This window comes from Ochotona princeps, chromosome 15 (genome assembly GCF_030435755.1).
Source record: "Ochotona princeps isolate mOchPri1 chromosome 15, mOchPri1.hap1, whole genome shotgun sequence".
Taxonomy (NCBI): domain Eukaryota; kingdom Metazoa; phylum Chordata; class Mammalia; order Lagomorpha; family Ochotonidae; genus Ochotona; species Ochotona princeps.
In genome coordinates this window covers 22,183,396-22,206,404 of record NC_080846.1, presented here as the reverse complement: position 1 = coordinate 22,206,404, position 23,009 = coordinate 22,183,396, and the positions used below count along the sequence as shown (strand labels likewise).

At 36.6% G+C, this 23,009-nt stretch overlaps 1 protein-coding gene across 4 annotated transcripts in view; it reads right to left on the bottom strand.

The window, feature by feature from the left end:
* The window catches only part of MSRB3 (methionine sulfoxide reductase B3), a 146,608-nt gene that overhangs the window by 94,556 nt on the left and 29,043 nt on the right, over positions 1-23,009 (bottom strand). For 2 of the 4 annotated variants that reach the window (XM_058673117.1, XM_058673116.1), the window contains exon 2: positions 17,928-18,054. The exons of 1 other annotated variant lie outside the window; for it this stretch is intronic. In XM_058673117.1, the coding sequence (XP_058529100.1) occupies positions 17,928-18,003 (76 nt within the window). In that variant the 5' untranslated portion in view covers positions 18,004-18,054. Of the gene's footprint in view, positions 1-17,927; positions 18,055-19,547; positions 19,713-23,009 lie in introns of all 4 variants that reach the window. One more of the 4 variants, XM_004582999.3, reaches the window with a different exon arrangement.

The window sequence follows — 23,009 nt, the reverse complement described above, 5'->3', positions numbered from 1 at the left end:
ACAGCACAGCTTCTGCAGTCACTTGTCAATGACCAGAACAGTCCCTAAAGCACTAGAAAAGCTTACCTGAACTGCATCTGATTATTTCTCTAACTTCAAAAAGAATGTTTCTTGAAATCCAACTGATTCCACTGGAGTAGTGGCAATGTGCTATAGCCAAGGTTTCCTGTATCTGACACTAAAAATTCATTGAACAGTCCCCATGACAGTAGTACAATGTTTTTTTGTCTTCCAATAGCCTGAGACTTTCTTTCCAAATGAATATAAAAACATAGCCCTACTGACAAACATGTATATCATGCAGATAAGATGATGGGCATATTAAGTTAAACCATAGCTCTTCAATCAAAAAAATGATATAACTTGTAGGATAACTTGAAGCTATCATTCAATGGAAATTTCCATTGAATGATAGCTGATTTATCCATGTCCTATTGATTGTTCTTGGAGCCCCAAAGATATGTTTTCCTACAGTCTGAAATGCTGCTGTGATGCCCTCTAATATTTCACACAGTTTATAGAGTTTTTAAAAATAAACATCTCTTGAAAGACTATAACTATGTTAAACAGTAACACAAAAACCTTCAGTGAACTGTAGGATAACCATTTACATGAGCGCAGATTCCCAAGGAAAGAATAGAAAAACAAGGGAGGAAAATAAAGGGGGAAAAGAAAATAGGATTTTGTTTCTAGACCTACATGATCCTCTTGGAAAGCCCATTTAGAAAAACTTCACTGATCCAATGTGATTCTAATAATAATGGCAGCTTTTAACTATAACCTATACAGACTGCAGTAAAGCACTCAGTAACACCTGTTTATATGTAATATTTTATTTTACCTGCACAAATGATTGAGAAGAAATATAACTCCAGGACAGGGCAGCCATTTCTCACTGCAGTAAAATGGCTTTTCTTTGCCATCCATCACAGTGAAAAGGAAGCTTGCAGAAGGTCCTACATTTTGATGTTACGTAAAGAAAGCATGCGTAGGTTCCTAAATATTAAATTCAAATTCTTTTAAAACATACAGAAATATCATTGAGGAGTGAACAGATTTTCTACTTTTTTTACTTTGTAAGCTCCTAATGTCACAGTATATGGGATCATTGAAATTAAGCCAAGGGAAGAAATTAACTAACCAGTTACTCTGATAGTGGGGCTGAAAAAGGATATCAACTTCCAGAATCAAGGCTCCCAAGATGGAGTGGTTGATTCTCTAAAAGAAATTAGAGAGGCAGGAAAAGAGCAGAGCAGAGCCAAACAGAAAGGTATGCCTTGGAGTCAACTTGGGGGCTCTCCTCCAGCACCTCAGCTGACCTTCCAACAGCCCTTGGTCCTTTCTTTGGCCAGCAGAGACCCACAGGAACAGCTGGCAGATCACACACAGCATGCTGGCTTCTCATCTCACTGGTCGCCATATCATACCCAAGCTTTACCCAAATATCTAGCACCTACATTTCACTATTATCTAACAGGCAGACACAAATGTTTCCCCCAAGAAATGTTTATCCTGTCAGAATAAGCCTTTCAACAGCTGGAATGTAGAATGGCTCTCTCTTAAATAATCGGTTGTCTGTAGTAGGTGAGATTCTGCTCAGTTCCCTACAGACTCCTTAAAAGTTATCGTGTTCTTTATCATTTATTTATTGGAAGGATTCTGTTAATTTCGTCAAAAAAATCAATCACTGCACATGTAACATAACATATCATGGTTAAAATTATTCCTTTAAATGGCATAGGTAATTAAAATCTGCGCAATTAGAATTAAACAATTCCATTCAAAATATTTTAGTTCATATACATTCATTCATACAAAAAGACCAATTGTGTTCCCAAAGTTGAGAGAACTAAGCTACCCATCTGTATGTCATTTAGTACAAGAGAAGCAACTGCAGGTTTAAATTACATGGTATTGGATTGCAATTTCCTAACATTGGATGCTTTTCTGCTTTTTTACCTTGAGTCATTTACTAAGGAGTGTTCATAAAAAGTAGCTTAAAGCACAGATGCTTGCAAATCGTTTAGGCAAAGATGTTTCTCTCTTTTTCATTCTCCCTCTCTTAAAACTCTCTTTTCTGAACAAAAAGAATAAAACTGTTGGTCAGTATTGATGAACCATGTCAAGTATTTGTACAAGGAAAAGGTAAAATTGAAAACATCTGATTGAAGTAAATAATACAAACATAAAAGCTTTACTGGTGAATGAAGGGTATTGAAGAGACTTTATTTCATAGATCAGAAATTACTTTTGATCTAAACATTCTTAAAAACAGATTGTTTTCCACTATGAACCATCTCATTAACTGTGCTACAGAGACCTCATCTGAATGGCAAGCTTTGAAAGAGCACTGCTGTACTCTTTTGTTAGGCTCCGTCTTATTGGAAGTGAGTAAAGATTTCATTCCAGCTTTCTTTCTTTGTCTTTCAAGAACCACTAAAGCTGTATTCACACAAATTTTGTAGGAATGTGCCCTGTGTCATAGCCTACAAATTATTTGGTTTTGGTGCACTTACAGGTCATCTTCCAAATTAGCAAAATTCTCCTACATCCTGGCTTTTCAACCTTAAATATAAATATTGTTTCCTAACTGTAAGTGAGGTGTGTTCCTAAAGAAATACAAGTGATTATTTAAAGTTGTCAAACTTTGTACATTTTCATTCTTTTGGTCATATTATGTTCCCAAAATAATTAGGCTTTTAAAGTGTACCTAATAGCAAATGAAGAATGTGTACACTAGAAACAATTATTGTGATTTTACATAAAACAACTCAATGAGAAGTTGAGACAGATTTTAATAAATGTGTTGGCATACAGTTTAATAACAACATCCTTCCTGGACAATTGAAAGTATTGTATTACATTTGCTTTTCTGGTATTGCAACCAAAAATTGGCACATATAAACACAGAAAAGCTTTTGTCTGATTTCTCTTCACCCTATCAGACTTAACTTTTCTAAACTCATGTGGTGCCACTGCTAATTTTGAAGATATAATTTCATTTGAAATTCTAGAGTAATTCATTGGATGGTTTCCTTTTACTATCTTCACTTAGGTACTGTAATTTTCTTATTACATAGGATAATTTAACATTAGTATTATATGACATCTGTTCAATGACCTCTAAATTGGCTTTTAAGTCTGTTAGGGAATGATTTCTCTCTTTATTTAAACGTTTAATAGTGTACTTTGAAGACACAAGGAAGTGTGTGTATACACACAGGCAACGTGAGTATATTTGAAGAGGTATTATCACCCATTTGGTATCTAATCTAACTCCATTCCCTATGGAGTTACTGAGCTACTCTTGAACTCAATCCAAGGGTATTTGTTTACTAAAACATGTCCAGAATCTTTTTTTTATATCAAGGCTTACTTTATTTTGTTTCCTCCAGGCCAGGGTTGTCATGAAGCTCCACTGTGAAGGTCTTATCAAAATCTACAATTATTTTAATTATAGTGTATTTGGATATTAAAACAGTGCTTTAAAGGGCACCCTGGTCAGGAATTTCAATGTGTTGTAATATTTGTTGGTAATTATTTCCCTGTACTAATATTTTAGAACATTATTTTTCTTACAAACTATCTTCTAAAATAATGAAAACAGAGTGGTAGAAAAAAGTAAAACTGAGTCCTACTCTGTTCCAGGCACATTTCTAGGCAGTAAATCACACATTACTCCTCTCAATAATGCTGTAATGCCCATTTTACAGACACAAAGACTGAGGCTAAGCAGTCACAACCTAACTACTAGAGACAAATGGCAAATAGGTACACTGACTTAAATCCAAGATGTCTCACAAAAAAACCTATATTCATGTATTCTGTCATAAAAATTATAGCTCAATATTCTTTCTTTTCAAATTACTCAATAGCTTCCAGCTTGAAAGTGATCATAAACAATGTAAAACAATAAGAGCGTTAAGTCAAACACTGAGGAAGATTCAGAAAAGAAAATATTTCTTGCAGCCAATGCTGGTTTTGCTCGTGCTCAGTCCTTCCACAGAGGTCCAGGGACAAGATTCATATGGAGTCCTCACCATGTCTGTAAAATATTGAAAGCTTCTTAGCTTCCTGGTGAGCAAAGCAGGTCTGTTACCTAAAATCTCAGAGTACTTTTAAGCCATAAAGTTTATATTTCCGTGTGAAAAATCAAAACAAAACAAAACCTAAAGATCCTGTAACTTCAATTTCAGCTCTTGCACCAGAAAAAAGCAAAACTATTATTTTCTCAAGGTAATAAATAAGTAAGAATATCCTCCTATTTTACTTTGAGTTACTAACTCCAAACAGTTAAGTTCATGCTGAAATATTTTGCTGTTATACTTAAAGATGGTATAGTTTAATTTTCATAATAAATTTTAATTTTCAGTTAGTAGTCTATGATATTGGAAAAAGAACAAATTTTTATTCCAGGCATAGAATTAGAATTTCTGAATGAATGACTGCTTATTAAAGCTAAGCCTAGTCCATTTTTAGCAAAAAATGTAAAATGCATACCATAAAACATTACTTGGTGTTTGTACTCCAGTTGATAAAGTTAAAGAAAAAAAAAACTACACAGCACAGAGAAAAGAAAGGTACTATGGTTTACTAAAGTCCCGATTATTCTCTCAAAGTAGACAGATGGAAGAAAACAGTGCTGAAATTAACAACTAAAAATATCAAGACACTTTTGCTTCCTATCCGCTGGTTTCCACAAAACTAGAGCTGCTGGGCTTACTTTGAGGACCACCTATCCAACATTCTTAACATCACAAAGTTGAATAGAGTATCAGTTCTACATTAAGTAAAATATACTCATTTGAGAATTATCTGTTGGGCAACTATTATATACTGGTGTTATTCAAAGTACTTGAGTTGTGCCAGAAAGCAAAATAAACAGCTTACTTTCATAGAGCTTCTATTCCAGCAGGTATAGAATAAGGCAGAAAAAATATAATGGAGGAAGAACTTTATGAACACAGACAGGATATGACCAATGCCAGAGACAATATCACTAACATGCTCATACACCCACCAATGGTGGGGACAGAAGTAACTTCGAAGCAAATTCTACTTAAATGGAGAAGATTATGCTTTTAAACAAGGATATTTACAATTATATATCGTTTAAAAAGGACATTGGCTAGCACTTTCTTGCGTACAGAAAAATGTGTAGTGACTACCCATCAGTGAAGCCCTCAGAAAGTACTTGTGTAGCTGAACTTGGAATACATAATCGGAGAGCAGGCTCTGTTAATTTGCTCTGACACTTCCCCTCACCCCAGGTAACCAGCTAGACCACAGGCTATCATTCCCAACCTGGAGTCATGTGTAAAATGATACACAATACATGGGTTTGGTGATGAATTTTGTATGAGCTTAGAAACAAAACTCTTTGGCAAATAATGCTCTTACAATCGTGAAAGAAATGACATGGGACATTCAAAATTGAGAAAGTATAAAATTAATATCTCGGCTCAGTTTCCACTTTTGAAAACACCCTTAATTTTTAAACTTATATTCATTTTAATTTCATGTGTTCCATGTCCTAAATAAATAAAGCAAAGAAATCTGCAAGTCTTAAGAGTCAGACAGCAGACAAAAATTTCTTTTTAAATAAGGATTTTCTTTTCCTTCTGTGAGAAAAAAAACTGTCATAACAACAGATATTTGTAGAGTTCTAATTAACATCAGTAGACATTCTAAGCATGTCAAGAAAACATTCAAACTTTCTCAAATTAATACAATGTGTTTCAGTGGTTCATACTTGAATGATAAAACTAATCTTCTGGTTTCTATATTGAATGCCTGAGTAGAAGAAACTTAGAAGGTATTTCTACCATGGTTTTTTGTGTGCGAGTGTTTTTGGTTTTTTTTTTTTTTTTTTTTTTTTTTTGCAATTCTACACACACTGCTAAATTCACTAACAGCACCCTCACTGCTAACACATTTACTATGCAAGGTATTATGTAGTATTGTGCCATTTTTCTCAAGTATCTTCAATTACTTCTGCTTTATTTCCCAAATCATGAATCCTCTGACTAAACTGTTAACTCTAATATTAATTCATACTCTAACTACTCATTAAATATCCACAATGCATCAAAAGTGTGATAGCACTGGAAAGTTAAAGAACAAGACATCCTGGCCTAGGAATAAGAAACTTAATATAAAGTACAGTCTTAAGATAAAGGTGTTTGCGGAGTTTCATGTGAAGAGTTATTCAAAAGAACACTAACACTTAGGCCTGGCACAATGGCTCAACCAACTAACTTTCCACCTGCTGGGTTCCAGTTTGTGTCCTGGTTACTTCACTTACCATCCAGCTCCCTGCTTATAGCTTGGGAAAGCAGTGCAGGATGGCCCAAAGCCTTGGGACCCTGTAGCCATGTGGGAGACCTGAAGAAGCTCCTGGCTCCTGGCTTCGGATTGGCTGTGTTCTGCCATTGCAGCCATTTGGGAAGCGAACCAGCAGATGGAAGGAAGATCTTTCTCTTTCTCCACTTCTCTCTGTAAATCTGCCCTTCAATTAAAAATGGATGAATTAAAAAAAAAAAAACCTCTCTTAAACTCTTAAACATTTCCCATCCAGACTAACCATGCCCAGTTATAATTTTAATGTTAAAAAAAAAATCAAATGGTTTTTACAGAAGAAATCTTTAGGATCAGTGTGCCAGAGGGGATGCTATGGAAACAGAATTCTACCTGAACAAGCTTAACATAATCAAACGTGGACTAGTCAGGGTGTAAGAGTCCCACCCTGCTGAAAGGTATGAAAAGAGTTTTTCACATAGATTTATCAACTTAACTAACCAAAAACAGAATAAAATGTATATTCAGATATGAAGAAAAAATTGAGGAGCTGAGAAATAAGCTAGTTTTAAATTAAGGGAGGAAATGTACAAATGAATGGAAGTAACTATGTCACAACATCCAAAGCTTGTTAATATAATTTAAAATTCTAACCTTAACAGTGAAATGTCATTTGTGAAGCTGCTTGATTGTCTCGGGAGGGAACAATTGAGAAACTTACCACTACATTAATCTTGATCAAACATTCATTAATAATTTACCTGAAGGACCACAAAGAACTAAAAAATACTTTATCAACTTGGAAAACGTAATGTAATACTGAATGCAATAATTCTCCTTGTTAATGTGGACCATAAAACCTATAGTTTAGGGAAATATTTAAAACATGTCTTCATCCAGAAAGTATTTTCTTCCTTGCAAAGCACATGAATAAGAAGAGAATTTTTAAAGGCACTGCCATCATCAAGTGACAATAGTGAAAAAGAAAGTCACTTCACTTCAATTCTATCTGATTGCATGTGAAAAGTCTGACAAAGTTGAAGTTCCCTGTTTTCAATTTTTTTTTCCAGTATGGGTCTTCACCAGAACATCACAGCCCATACAGAAAAAAAAAATTAAAAACAGACAGGCTCATTTCCATTCTACATTTCACATACAATCAAAAAGATTTGGGGAAGGAAAAAAAAAAAGGCTCTCTTAGCTATCCTCCCTCTCGCTTTGAGGGAGCACAGACCTGAGCGGGAACCACCCACAACAAGCAAAGAGGAGCAGTCCTTTCGATAAGCAATCAGAATTTTATTTCCTTTACATGCAACACTGAATATTTTATTAGAAAATAAATAAATCTTATCTTCCTTCAAAATTCCACTGCAAATGGCCAAAATTACTGCCCACACAGATTTCAAATTAAGTTAATTAAGCTCAATGAAAACAGAAGTCCATAAACGTCAAATCTGAATCTACTCATTCAAAAAATTCTAAGACTCTGAAGGGAAGTGTAAAAAAAAAGTTACAATCTTGTTTTCCCACCCAGACAACCTAAGAAAGGTGTAAGACTTCCTTAGCAGTGTTCCTATGTTTTGTTGGTCCTGTTGACATCCCAGCTCCTCGCTATGCACCTGGGCAAGAGGAAGGACTAGAAACTCTATGTATTTTAAGATTGTTTCAAACCTCCCCTTTAATTATTGTTACTTAAATGTTCCTCCTAAAGAAGCTGTTTCCTAACTGATGCTTTGGCTGTGTTTCTTAGAACTTGGTTTAAAAATTGCAACAACATCTGCCAAATAAATCTGTAAGATCTGAAAAGTGAATAACAGTTTGAAAAATTATTTCTTTCATGACTACTTTTAATTCTATATATTGCTCTGCTAGAGCTCCATGTTCAAATCTTTTTTGACTAATGGTCCATTAATTCTCTGGATTAAAAACTGTTAAGATGACCTAACCCATAATTGCATAAAAAATGACTCTATGAAACACTAGCTTTGAATAAAATATTAACAGGCTGTTCTTGTTGGGAAAGAGAAGATTCCACAGTCAAATCAGATAAGGAAAATTTAGAGCTACACGGGTTTCTTGATGATGCCCTTCTTGGCCACTTTCCTGAACTGCTGTGTATGATTTAACAAGTGATGGTTTGAGACAACACAATCTTATCCTTCTAAATTAGAAGACAAAAAAAGTCCTTTAAAAATTATAAGGGACTATGTAGGATGTGTCTCTGCTTCAGAAGAAAAGGGCTCACAATGAAATGTTTAAACATAGCTCTAAAATACAATACTAGGCTTTCTGCCTTCGCCTGTGCTTACCATGTCATGATACATTTAAATGTCACAAACTTATACTCATGGATTATACTATTGTGATACCATGTGGGGAAAATGGCAGGAGGGAAAAATGAGCAGGGAGAAAGAGGAGAGGGTGAGGCTACATCCCTGCATCTACAAAAACATGAAGAAGAAAACAACTGAAAAATGATTTTTAAAAGTGTATCATGGGGTCCCGGCGGCCGTGGCCTAGCGGCTTAAGTCCTCGCCTTGAACACCCCAGGATCCCATATGGGCGCCGGTTCTAATCCCAGCAGCTCCACTTCCCATCCAGCTCCCTGCCTGTTGCCTGGGAAAGCAGTCGAGGACGGCCCAAGGCCTTGGGACCCTGCACCCGCGTGGGGGACCTGGAGCAAGTTCCTGGTACCCGGCATCGGATCGGCGCAGTACCGGCCATTGGGGTAACTTGGGGAGTGAATCATCAGACGGAAGATCTTCCTCTTTGTCTCTCCTCCTCTCTGTATATCTTTGTAATAAAAATAAATAAATCTTTTTTAAAAAAGTGTATCATGATGGTGAAATAAAACAGTGTTTATCTCAGAATTTATGAAATATGGTAGTATACAATTTTCAATTTGATGCTGAGATTTATTTTACATGGCAATTAGTAGTTAGTGTCCCTCAAATTACAACTTGAGAAATAATGAACTTCTAGTCTAAAACCCTCAAGAGGAAATCCAAGCCCAAAGAAGTTGCTTGACGTGGTCACACATTTGGTTTGTAGGAGCTAGGTTCTCTATTGCTTTTCTCTGTTCATTCACTGTATTTCTCTCTTCAAGTCATACACTGCTGTCCTTTTAACATGCCCATCTATCTGTAAAGCACGTGCCGCCCACAATGGGTTACCACTCACATCCCAACTTTTAGCATCTCCCAGTAACTACATCCACACCTCCATTGGGGATCGTGCAAAAGAAATGTGATTCCAAGAAGCCAATCACCCTTTTTGGGTAAAAAGAAGCATAAGTCTTCTCACTTCCTCTTCTTACCTCCACAGTAAAACAAGGGAGGACATGTTGATAAAGAATCAGAAAACTATCAAGTATAAACAACCTTCATTCTATAGAAAATAAAACTTAAAACGGCAGTCTTTCTCATCAAGGCATTATTCTGACACATAAGGTAATACTACTTATTCTGATCCATTCATTCTAAGCAGATATTTATTGAACACCTAAAATGCAACAGACCCAATTACAGTTGCTGAGATGTAACACAGAACCCAATGCAAAAACCTCTGCCTTTCTGAGTTAACTTTGTAGTAGAAACGAAATTTGCCTGATAAAGCCATCCCCTTTCCCAGATTCTTCAGTGTCCTCTTTTTTGCTTTCTTTTACTGTTTTTTTCTCCACTATGCCAAGGGATTAAAGCTGCTCACCCAAAAAGGTTAAGGAAATATAAGCTAATGTAACACCAGAGTGTCAAACTTAACTGCCAAAGAGTTTACAGGAATGTTTTATCATTCCTACTTTACAGATGAAGAGCAGAAATAAAAGGAACGAAACACAGATTCCGGCAGTCAGAAAGTAGGCTGACAGCAGAAGACAGCAGTAGATACAGATTAAGGTAAAAACCTGTTCCTTCATCAATATCAATATCAATATGATGGCACGCCCTGAAACTTGCTGGCATGGTATACAGAATGTGTGCAGGAAGTACCAAAATGTTAATCAAATGGAATACAATATAAATAGCTGTATAGTTATGATCCAACACGAATGCCTACAATAAAACAAAATCTTACTTAAAATATAAGTTACAGATTTTTGGATTTTTTTTTTTTTTGCTTGTTTAAAATCAGAAGAATCTAATGAGTTAATATTTCACTCATAATGTGAGTTATGTGGCTAACTATAATAAATATAGCCAGAGTTGAAGGAAATTCTTATCATAGGTTACTGAGTAATTTTAAATGCTACAAGTATATGCCATTTATTAACCAAATAACACATAGTTTCATCATTTCATGGCATTTTTATCATACAAATCTCTAAATGATTACAAGTGCAAACAAATTAGATATTTTAAAAAATCAAAAAATACAGTACTTAAATAACTGAAGTGGGGATTTAAGAATTTCAGCCAACTAGCTGATTCGAAAAGCAAAAGCACAAAAAATAGTAATAGCTGATCAGCTACTGCATTTCAACCAGATGCATTTTGAAGAATCTAAAATTAACATGTAAGTCTTCAAACCAAATACTTAGGTTGAGTCTGCACACTAAGAAAGACTGATAACAGAAATCCATCAAGTATCTATCCTCAAGTTATGAATGTTTTGTGAACTGTCATTCATGGCTCATTCCTTCATTAGCCTTGTGTCTGCTGCGAACAAGAGCGGATTCATTTTAATAATCTTTTTATGATCCAGTAGACATCACTGTAAGCATGTTTAGGCAAATAAACATCTAATTGCGTTCTAATCTTCCATCCCACTTCTCAAGATATTCTAACCCTGTACAAATATCACTTCCATTCAGAACTTGTGATATATTTTAAACGTTTTGCAATCATTGGTGATTAATGAATTTCTCAAGGAAAATCAATATTCAATTTTTTTTGGTTTTTCCCACATTAATGCTCTTGCTACTAGATGCATTTATGCACAATATGATTTAATCCATGTTTAACCAAAAATAGACAAAACCCACATTTAACAAACATATGCCCAACATCTTATTCATACATATGTATGATTTTATAATAATTTAACCTTGACTAATATAACAATGTGCAAATCATTTCTAAAATTCACCTGATAGTATTGAGAAATTGCTATGTAGCACCTTAACAAAAATGCTATTATATCATAGAACTCCTAAAATACATTAGAAAAAATATGGGACCATTATAGTACTCATTAATCAACATTTAAAGTATACTTTCTCTTAGTTTCTTAAAATATTTTCATTCATGCAGAAAACGATTTATGCTTAACAGTCAACATGTTAAACTACTAACATTTTCAAGATTCTATAAAAATTCAAAACAAAGCAAAACAAAATGTGAAATTTTCTTTAATTCTTGGGTGGTCTGCTGAAGAAAATTTAGCTGCATATAAAACAATAAATTACTGTTAAATCAGCTATTTGGATATAAGATAAGTTAATTTATGAAAACTTGTTTTAGTTTATAGAAAGTCTACACATGAAAGACAATTTCAACGAGATATCCAAGCATAAAGAAGTTGGAGTCCTATTGAAAATGGAAAAAGGTTTTGCACTCCACTGTTTGCAAAATACTGTTTGAACATAATATAAGCAAAAAAATTTGTGGCTTCTAAATCCATATGATCTCAACTGGATATTCTTTACATACTTTTGTTGAAGTTTTCACAATGCACCTATCTCTGTATAGTATCAGTGCTCTTTCATGCTGCAAAAGGGTGTAAAACTAGCGCCATCTACTGGACAAAAGTAGATACCATTCAATGAACTAATCACAAAATATTTTGTGAACTGAGTTGAATTTGGACGTCCATTTATAAAACTGTTTCAGTTGAAACAAAAAACCTGTTCTCCAATGCGTTTTAATTTAATCAGATGTATTTAATTAAAATGGATGTGTGAGAGTGCTGAAACTGGAGAACTGGAGGCATTTATCTCAATATGTGAATTTCATTGGTAACACCAATACAGAAATCAGAAATAGCGTGTTCTGATCAGGTTTATTTTGATTTTGTGTGTCTCTCTTAAAACAAATATCCTGAGGATACAGTAAAAAACCTATACTATGGTAAACATGTTTACTATACTCTATTTTCAGTATAGTAAATACAGAACACAGTCAAGAATTTCACAAAATCTAGGGAAAACATTTTTTGAAAGAAACTGGAAAGTGAGTGTAGGTACATTTATGTTTTTTTCTGGGAAGAAAGGTTCAGACTCTTATCAAAGAACTATGCAGGTGATCCAAAGTTTCATGACTCCAAAAGTTTTAATAAATTAATAGAGTCAATCAGTTGAGTAAGTGAGCAAGTACTCTAACACTGATTGTTTTTAAACTCAACATTATTTGTTATTAATAAAACACTGCCGGGCTCAGCGGCGTGGCCTAGCGGCTAAAGTCCTCGCTTTCAACGCGCCCCGGGATCCCATATGGGCGCTGGTTCTAATCCTGGCAGCTCCACTTCCCATCCAGCTCCCTGCTTGTGGCCTGGGAAAGCAGTCGAGGACGGCCCAATGCTTTGGGACCCTGCACCTGCGTGGGAGACCCGGAAGAGGTTCCAGGTTCCCGGCTTTGGATCGGCGCGCATCGGCCCGTTGCGGCTCACTTGGGGAGTGAATCATCGGATGGAAGATCTTCCTCTCTGTCTCTCCTCCTCTCTGTATATCTGACTTTGTAATAAAATAAACAAATCTTTAAAAAAAAAAATAAAACACTGCCAGCTCAAACTTTCATACACACTTTGTACTTTGAGATGATGCTTTGATGCACACCTTTAGTATCTCCTCTTTACAAACAAAGATTTAAGGCACATTAATTTGCTCAAAAGTAGTGATTCAAGAGCCAGAGTTCTTAATTCTCATGGTAAGTTTCACACACACCCATTCACATTTCTAACAGTTCATCTATAGCTAAAACTCAAATTTCTTGAGGAAATAAAAGGAAATTCTAAATAATACAATTGAATCTGTAATACCATTTTTAATTTATTTCACTACAATGTGATTTATCTGAAGAGAGCTACTTCTATGTTTCACTGCAACAGAGTGATAAATTCAAAAGCCAATCAAATTATGAACTTTTAACATTTCCATATAAAGGAGTCACAAGTAAGTTTGTACTCTGTGTTACAACTATGGATGACTTCATCCACAAATATAAACCTTCTAATTGTTTGTTTATTCATTTAACAAATATTTATTAAGTGCCAGGCACTGTGTTAAGCTCTGAAACTATAAGCCTCTGACTCTCTGGGAATTCTGGTTACACAGATAACATTCTATGATTTTGAAATACCATTTGCAAAATGCCTTTTATGACTTTTAATTTCTATATAAAATAGTATATATTGATAAACATATGACAGCTAAACAGCTCTTCATGGAAGCTATTAAATATACAACTGAAGTCAAGTAAAGTCATAATTCTGTGTCTAAGATTAAAGTACAATCTGTCACTGTAATTAGTACTAATTTAGACAAACACCCTGACTTGAGTAAAAGCTACCATGATATCTGGCCTAAGCCACAATTAACTTAATTTTTATCTAACATTAAAACTATGCATAAAATTGTACTTTCTAATCCCTCAGATAATGCCCCAGTCTTAACTGAGGGGTCAAGAATTCTAATGTTCAAGCATGGAAAATATTTCTATCCTCCCACAACAATCTAGCAGGCTTGACTGTAAGTTCCCAGAATTAATTAATACTGAGTTGTACGAATTGATTAACCCAAGGCCAAAAGTAAAAACAAATGACAGCAAATATCATTGGATTTCAGACCTGAATATATCATTTCTCTTCCTCATTTTAAAGATGAAGAGACCAAGAGCTGGAGAGGTTTGCTGATTTATGCAAGGTCACACAAGTTAATGACACAGCTATGGTTAGAGTTTTCTCTGACTCCTATTCTAGTGCTCTCTTTAATACATAAAAGAAACTGTTCTAGGAAATTAAGAACAAATTCTGAGAGGGAACGATTACCTTTAATTACTAACATGAGTGAACCATAACTCAGATGCACTTAATAAGCTCTAAATTAAAATTATGCTTTATTCAGAATAACAGGTCCAGGAAGTCCAACTGAAAAATGACAGATCACTCTGCTGGGATATGGCCTTCATGCAGGTCAATTCAGTTATAATCAACTTTAAGGACTGTTCCAATTATTTTTCAGTTCTGGAATTATTTAATATTGAAGAATACTTAAAATTAGTATGGTACTGGCCAGGGGACAAAAATCTTTTTGATTTATACAGATTTCTACTGTAATGGGTTTTGACCAGGGAACAGTAAATTAAAGCAAGACTTCAGACTTTCACCTTAATTTCCTAGATCTCAAATTTTGGCTGCTTCTATCTCTACCTGTACAAAGTAGCATGGACTAGCATTCTCATTTCATTTTTTTTATTTTTCAAAGATTCCATAATTTGTTTCATTCTTATTACTGAGGGTAACAATCTCCTCAACAATGCTTTACATCTAAGTAAAATGAAATCCTATTAGTGAATTGAATGGAAAAGATTTTACTAATATTCAAGTTATAAAAACTTGAGTACTGTCTTTCACAAAATTTTAAGTTAGGTGGTGCTTGAAGGAATTATGGAAAACTATTCTAGCCAATTCATACATCAAATCAAATGGGGTTATACGTCCCAGGTAAAAAAGTTGGTTTCTAACAGGCTTTCATCATTAGGAGATACTAAGAGTAAAAGCAATGTGTTGTCTTTTTGGACTTGGATTCTGGTTTAGCAGGATGTATGAGCACCATAAAAAGATCAAAACAACATATTGAATCTGCTATTTCTCAAACATAAAGTGTAATTGTCACTCCTATTAAAGCAAAAATAGTTAAACGAAAGGACAAATGTAAATGTTTCAAAGTCTATTGGGAAAATGTAAACCTATATTAATATAAAATCTTGGATTTCTATAGGGAAGGCATACTCATGCATGGTACTTAGTAGATGCCAGCCACTGGTCTCAGCATTTTGTGTCCCCACCTATTTAATGCTCATAATTTCATCTCACACACAAGAAGGGCAAGGCACAGCCCACACCACAAGTGTTACAGCCAGACTTCAAACTTTGTCACTATGACTCTGGAATTTGTGTATTCAATCAACCACAGCACTGTAAAGGTTACTGCTCAAGATTATCAGCTTTAGTGAATTTAGCTTTGAAAAATTTTGCTATGCAAAGTTAAAGAAACATATTTTAAGCAGTTTCATTATGGGATTCTTTAATTCCACAACTGGCATACTTCAAGAAATACGCAATTAACAAGCTGTTTGTTTTTAAGAACAACAAGCCATCTTTCAGCATAGCCAACCCATATTACAGGCATTATGATGGGAGCTTTCACACTTTTCTCAGTGAAAACCATGGTCATTTACAAACTAATTATCCTAGTACAACTGTTAAATGGGATACATATCAAAGCAAAGTTCCACATGCACAGGGACTGGTTTCCCTCAAGTGCATACACAATTCAAAAGACAAACATTAAAATGCATCAGTTCTACAGCCTGAGTCTCGCTCTAAAGCCATCTTCTTTACTTCTAAAATCGTATTTATTTGTTTTCTTATTTATTTACATGAAACTCAGGGTTGCTGAAAGAAGAGGGAGAGACAGCGTGATCTCCATTACTGGCCCACTCTCCACACAGCCAGAATGACCAGGGCTGGGCCATGCTTAAGCTACATAAGGTCTACCCCATGAATATGAAGGGCTCACACCCTTGAGTCATTTTCCACTGCTTCCTCAGGCACATCAGCAGGGAGCTAGATTGGAAGTGGAACAGCAGGGGCTCCAACCTGCACCATTTTGGACACTGCTTTAGCCTATGGCTTCACCTACTACGCCATAATGCCAATGTCACCATCGCCCTTCTTTTCAAACTGTTGGGCTCCCAGCACTTCAGAACTCCCTCCATCCTCAAACACCTCTGGTATATGCCATGGTGGCAGTGCAGGAGGTTATGCGGGTTTGGGAATACTGAGAATACTGGTTAGGATCTCCACAAATTAAGCTTTATTAAATGCTCAAGACATCAGAGAAACATTAAATCCAGCCAATACAATTTTAAGATAAATATGTTATACTCCCTGCTAACCAAATTCTCATCTGTACTCCTCTCACTGAAACACCTGGAAAACCAGCAGTAACTCTGACATAATAAACTAGTAATTTTTATAAAATGCAAATTAAAACATATCATTCCTCTTCACCTCTTCCCTCCAAATTTACTTTTTAAAAGACTGATTGTGTTTTATTCACTTTTTGTGAAAGGCAGAATAACGGATATAGGGAGAGATCAAGAGATCTTCCCTCCACTGGTCTAGCCCCCCAGTGGCCTCTACGGCCAAGGCTGGGCCACGCCTAAGGCAGGAGCCTAGAACTTCATGCGGGTCTAGTACTCCTCATCATTTCCAACTGGGAAAGCAGTGAAGTGGTGTAAGTGAGACTTGAACAGGCACTCTGACATAGGATGTCAGAGTTGCAGGAGGCTGCCTAACCTACAATGCCACAAAGCAGACTCCCTATTTTGCTCACACTACCACATAAGCAGTCTCCTCCTTGGACTCATAGTTTGGGATTAAGTGCAAATACGATATCCTCCATGGATCCCCTCTCTTCTAAAATACTTTTCACTAAAAAACTAGCATTTTTCTGGGTTCCTGTAATGGCCAGGCATAACAATCCCTAGTCAAGTTGTCACCACATGGTTCTGTGATCCTCAACTGCTTCTAGCTCTAGCTGGTACCTGTAGAAACATTGGTCTTACATTGTGAATCACTATCCTCACTCCTTAACCCAACGCCTGGCACTCATGTTAATATTCAGTAAATGTTCAATGCACTAGAATTAAATCTTCTATAGAAGATCATAATGCATAGCCCAAGGAAATGTGAATGCCATCATATTCAGAGAAAAATACTAGCCATCTTGATTTTTCTAATTAAAATATTAACTACATTATATAGGCACACAATGAAATTTTAGATTTTCAAATCTCACATATTTAAGTGATTAAAATCACATTTTTAAAAAGTGAAGCAATTATAATTTAGGAACCAATTTGCAAAAGCTATATTAGTTGTATGATTCTCATTGTTAGACAGAAGTTCTTTTCTTTGATTAAAAATAATAATAAATAATTATGCCAAAGTTTTGTTTTGGGTTTTGGGGTTTTTTGCCTTTTTTTTTTTTTTTTTTGATCCTGAAGGAATGGCCACATGTGGAATGAAAAGCATTTTCATTATTCTTTACCAAGATGAATGTCCTATTTTGTGTGATTTGGGGCAGTTTCTTAGTAAGACAGCCAGCCTCTTATGAACATTATGATTTGCAGATGTGTAGTATGCATTAAAGAACAAGAAGATATCATGAAATATTAGTGACAATTATAAAGTGAGCAAGGAAACTGGACAATGTCACCAAGGGTTGTGAGGACTGTGGAAATGAATGTTATTCAAAGCACAGTGGTGATTTATAACCAATTTCCGTTTTCAAATTAGGGCCCAAGTAAAAGAAAACGAAATTTAGCAAGCATGATGGTAATATCATTTCCTGCAGCAGAAACACCCACTCAAACCAGTGCCCTCACTACGCATACAGTGCAACAAGCAGCAACCTGAGGGGAGCCCACAGGCTCGCAGGGCTACTGGCTGGCTCCTGGTCACCAAGTGCAGCAGGTTGAAGGCAGACATCACTGTGATATCTTCACCAACAAAACGACAGGCAAAGAACAGCAGCAAGAACTGAGGAAGAGAAAAACAAAAAAAAAAAAAAACAAATGAAGACATCACAAATGTTGAACACATTCATCGCACAATTGATGGTCATGGTTTGCTCAAGAACTGAACACATACACACAGCACTAATACATTTCAAATTCCCATTTTTTCAGGTGGTGAGCTGACTTTCACCTCAGGCTTATTTATATCTTATGAATAAAATACACACCATATTCATGTGATAGCAATATGATCTGTGAACACATTGTGCAAGAGGTGAAGTTTAAAACAGTTGAAAGGAATTAGCATTTACTGACTTCATATCATGTGACAGGAACTGTCTAGGGCCTAATATACACATTGTATCATTTAATTTCTTACAATAAACCTAGGAGGTAGGCTTTATCCCCGAATACATGTGAGGAGACCCAGGCTCCAAGGCCAAGGGCATTGGGCAAACAACCAGTGCAGGAGGGATTAGAAAACACTGTTCTACCTGACTGTAAAGCCGTATTCTTCCCTCACACGGCTGGCTCCTTCCAGCAATTATTTGCAAACCTCCCTCCCTGGAGGAGATTGTGATACTGTGAGACTAAGACATTTCCTTTGTCTGAATTTTGTTCTGTAAACCCAAGGAATCTAAGAGCTAAAAGACTTCAGAAACGGTGTTGAGTTTGAACAAAGCAAAATAAATGTGATTCTTCATTCAATTTTATTCTTTATAATCTAAGATCAATTTAGTGAATCATATTTGTGACCTAGCATGAAAAAGGAGTTAAGATTTATTTTTTTAAGTCTTTGAAAATGAATCATGTGGAAGAATCTCAAAATTGCGTCAAGTTTAAGCTTCAGATAAAAGTTCAGTACTTGGGATTTTTCTTGAAAGTTTTATGCAACATTGAAGTTGCTAAATATTAACTTTCAAATGAAAGTGGAAAAAGAACAGATTAGTATCAACCTCTTATGTTATTTAAAATTAGCATTTTAAGTGGCTTTAGCCACTAAATGTCCAAAAATGGATGAAAAAAAGGAATGTCTTGTTCATTTCCTGACCACCACCTCCACTCCCACACCAAAATAAAAGTCTGTTCCTGGATTCCTCTGACCTCCTTGAAGAACAAACATATAATAAACAGTAATATATTTGACCAAATCACTCTGGAGTCTATCTGACAGAAATCTGCTTGTATTAACATGCCTGCACTCTGACTTCTCCAAACTAAACTCACTACAGAACTAAAACATTTTTATGTTACTAACTGGAGACAAAGGGGAGGAAGAGGGAAGGTAAGTATCACGATGCACAGCCTGAAAGAACCATTAAACATAAATAAACATGTCATTTTCACGAGTGACTGCAGAGCACAGGAGAGAGAGCATGCCTTTGGAGCAGACTACTGACTAATAAAAGATCAAAGGTCTATACCTCACAGCACTATAAATAAAAACGTGGGTTTTTTTTTTTCCTTGAGATCCTTGCCTGGGAGGAATAAAGTGCGCACAGTGAATGTAATTACTTAGCAAAGCTGCAGCCTCATTGTGCTCCCGCAGCTGATCATAAAATGTCTTCCCATTCTGTTTCATCAACTGCTGTACCAGGCGGCCTGGGCGCCTACCGATCACGGTGGCCATCTGGCTTGTGTCAAAAACCAGCACACAGGAAGAGAGGCAGTGATGTCACTCTGCAGGTCAGGCAAAGAACAAAGATGCATTCTACAATTAAAAGTGAGGGCCTCAAATACCAGGGGCCCTCCAACTGGATATGACTGCATGATTTAATGTTCTGACTGTGGACCTTTTTTCCTACCCAAATAGCCAGGGCTCCATCTAGTGGCAAATTAGTTTTGCCCAGTATTTGTCAAAAAAAAAAAGCAGGCCCAGAAAGCTTAGATTAGCACCAGCAAAGCTGAGCAACTAAAATGGTTACTTTCTAGACCAATGAAGTCTTTTCATGCTGAAGGATGGAAAGAAGCACAATTTTTCATAATGTCCACCATCTTGAAATTCTACAAAGAATATATTTCATAGGTTGGGATTAATGCTTGCGAGGATGTCAAATTTGTAAAATTCATGCAAAGGGTTACTATTTATACACTACTCTGAAAATACGTCTCTGACCTAAAGTTAAAAGCAGTTCCCAGGGCCTGGAGCAGTAGCCTAGGGGCTCAAATCCTCGCCTTGGATGTGCCGGGATCCCATATAGCCACCAGTTTGTGTCTTGGAAGCTCTGCTTTCATTCCAGCTCCCTGCTTGTGGCCTGGGAAAGCAGTCGAGGACAGCCCAAAGCCTTGGGACCCGGCACCTGTATAGGAGACCCAACGGAGGCTCCTGGCTCCTGTCAGCTCAGCTGCAGCCATTGCGGCTGCTTGGGGAGTGAACCAGCAGACGGGGGATCTTCCCTCTCTGTATCTCCTTTTCTGTATAGCTGACTTTCCAATGAAAAATAAGTAAATCTTAAAGAAAAAAAAGAAGCACTTCCCAAGAATACAGTCACGTGCCTGGATTCCCTGGTTATGTCAAACTCATAACCTTACATTTTCATAGATGAATCATTAAAATATGTCTAACATGTGACTTAGGGAAAAAAATTTTCAGTACTATCTCTATGCTGCAGGGTCTTTAAACAAAATTAATGTTCAGCTACTGTTTTCCAAATAATTCTAAGTGAACTATAATATTTGATCAACAAATCTTAAGCACACAGTGCATTTAAGTGAAGTAAAATATTTCACCAATTGATCTGAAACACACAATGCATTTGGAAAAATGATCACAGATATCACAATGGATGAGTGTGAAGTAAGCTATGGAGCCAGGTTGCCAGGGTTTGCATCCTGGTTGTGCCCATCATTTTGTGACTTCGTTCAAATCAACTTGCCATCTCAGGGCCACAGTTTCCTCAACTCTGCCATACAATTAAATAAACTAATTGCCAAGAAGCATTTGGAACAGGACCATCTTTGGTGCAGTGAAGTAACCCACCACTTGTGACACTGGCACTCCATACTGGAGCATCTGAGTTTGCAACCTGTTTGCTCTGTTTCCAATACAAATTCCTTCCTGTGTGCCTAAAAAGGCAGCAGAAATTGGCCCAAGTACTTTACCCCTGCCACTCACATGGGAGAGTCAAACAGGAGTTCCTGCCTCCTAGTGTTAAGAGCCTGGTCCAGCCCAGATTGTAATAGCCATTTGGAAAGTGAAGCTGCAGATGGGAGATCTCTCGTAGCTCACTCACTCTCACACTCCTCCATCTCTCCCTGCCTCTTTACCCCTCTCCTCTCTGATGCTTTGCAAAAAAACCACTTAGAGGGTCTGACATTGTGGTGTAATGAATAAAGTTGCCACCTACGATGCTGGCATCCCATACGGGCCCCAATTCATGTCCCAGATGCTGAACTTCCAATCTAGATCCATGCTTACGGCAAGAAATGTGCCTGAGAAAAACAACAAAAATGGCCCAAGCGTTTGGGTCCTTGCCACCCACAAGGAGAAGCCAGATGAAGCTCCTGGCTCCTGGTGTTAGGCTGTCCCAGTTCTGGCCATTTTGGCCTTTTGGGGAAGTGAATCCATAAATGGCAGTTAGCTTTTGCTCTCTGAATCTTTCTCTTTCTTGAACTTCTTCTCTCTCACTTTCTCTTTGTAATTTTTTCAAATAACTAGTTTTCAAAAAACACTTAGAAAAACTCCTGACATGCAGCATATGCCTAGGAAAATGTAGCTATTTCTATTTTGCCAAATATTTGTCATATGAATTATAGAATTACAACTCTATAGAATTCTAGTAGTCCTCTTACACCAACCCTATTTAGTAATATCAGGTCATTCCCCCCACAAAAAGATCTTATTTAAACCATAAAACTACCAATTGGTGGATTCCCAGTGAGTCATCCTAAAGGAAACAAAACTCAGCAAGAGCCAGGTATTACACTAAGCACTTCACATTTATTAGCTCATACTCCCAACTTATATGTGAAGAGTAAACCATGAGGATATTAAGGAATTTGCTTCAGGCCTGAGCAAAAAGGGCAGGACCCTCTTACCTACCACTTGCTCCTGACTCACTGGGATTTGGGTGGCTCCACCTATGATTGCAGGGAAAACACACATATATCTTCTTAGGACTGGCTTATTTCAGCAAGCATAATGGGTTCCAGTTGCATCCATTCTGTTGCAAAAGGCAGGCTGCAGCTATGCAAATAAATACATGGTCCTGTGGGACAGGAATACATGGTCTGGTTGTGCAAGGCTTGATTTTGAGATCACAACCTGCTTCTACTCTGTTTAACCCTAAGTGATTGGATAATCTAATACATTTGAATCCAGACCATCTAATTCCAAGGCCAGAGCCCTTGATCACTCCACAGTTGGCAATGAAAAGCCTTGCTTGCTCTCTAAAGCATGCGGGCTGATCTCCACAACCATCAACAATAACAAGGTGCACCTTGCCAGCCTGCATCTCCTGCATCATCTCATTTAACCCACCCATGAAACCCCTAATGTACATGCTATTGTGATAAAGACCCTTCAGCAGATGAGGAAGTGAAGGTCCAGAGAAATTCTAGATACTATTCTGGTTCTCTACTAAGTTGTGCGGCTGACAAGAAAACTCTTAACTCAAGAAAATTACTTGCAAATTCTCTCTTGAAACTGAAAAGGAAAATAAAGTAGACTTAAGGAAGTAAGAAGCCTCAGACATTCTCATTTCCAAACTTGACCCATTTCATTAGACACAAATTCAACTTTTTTTTCACCTTCAAAATATTTCTTTAAACTCCTTGGATATATTTTTAGGAAAGATTCTGACCCTGGTGTAATCTGCCAGAACTTCAATATGTGGTTAATACAGTACTTTCGAAAGCTAAATAAACCAGGAGCTACTCTTTTCCCTCGCCCCAGCCCCCCAAAAAATCAAGTTTCAGTTTGGCACCTTTTCCCTTTTGTATTCCTTGAACTTTCTAGGAGAGGATCCTAGCCAGAAA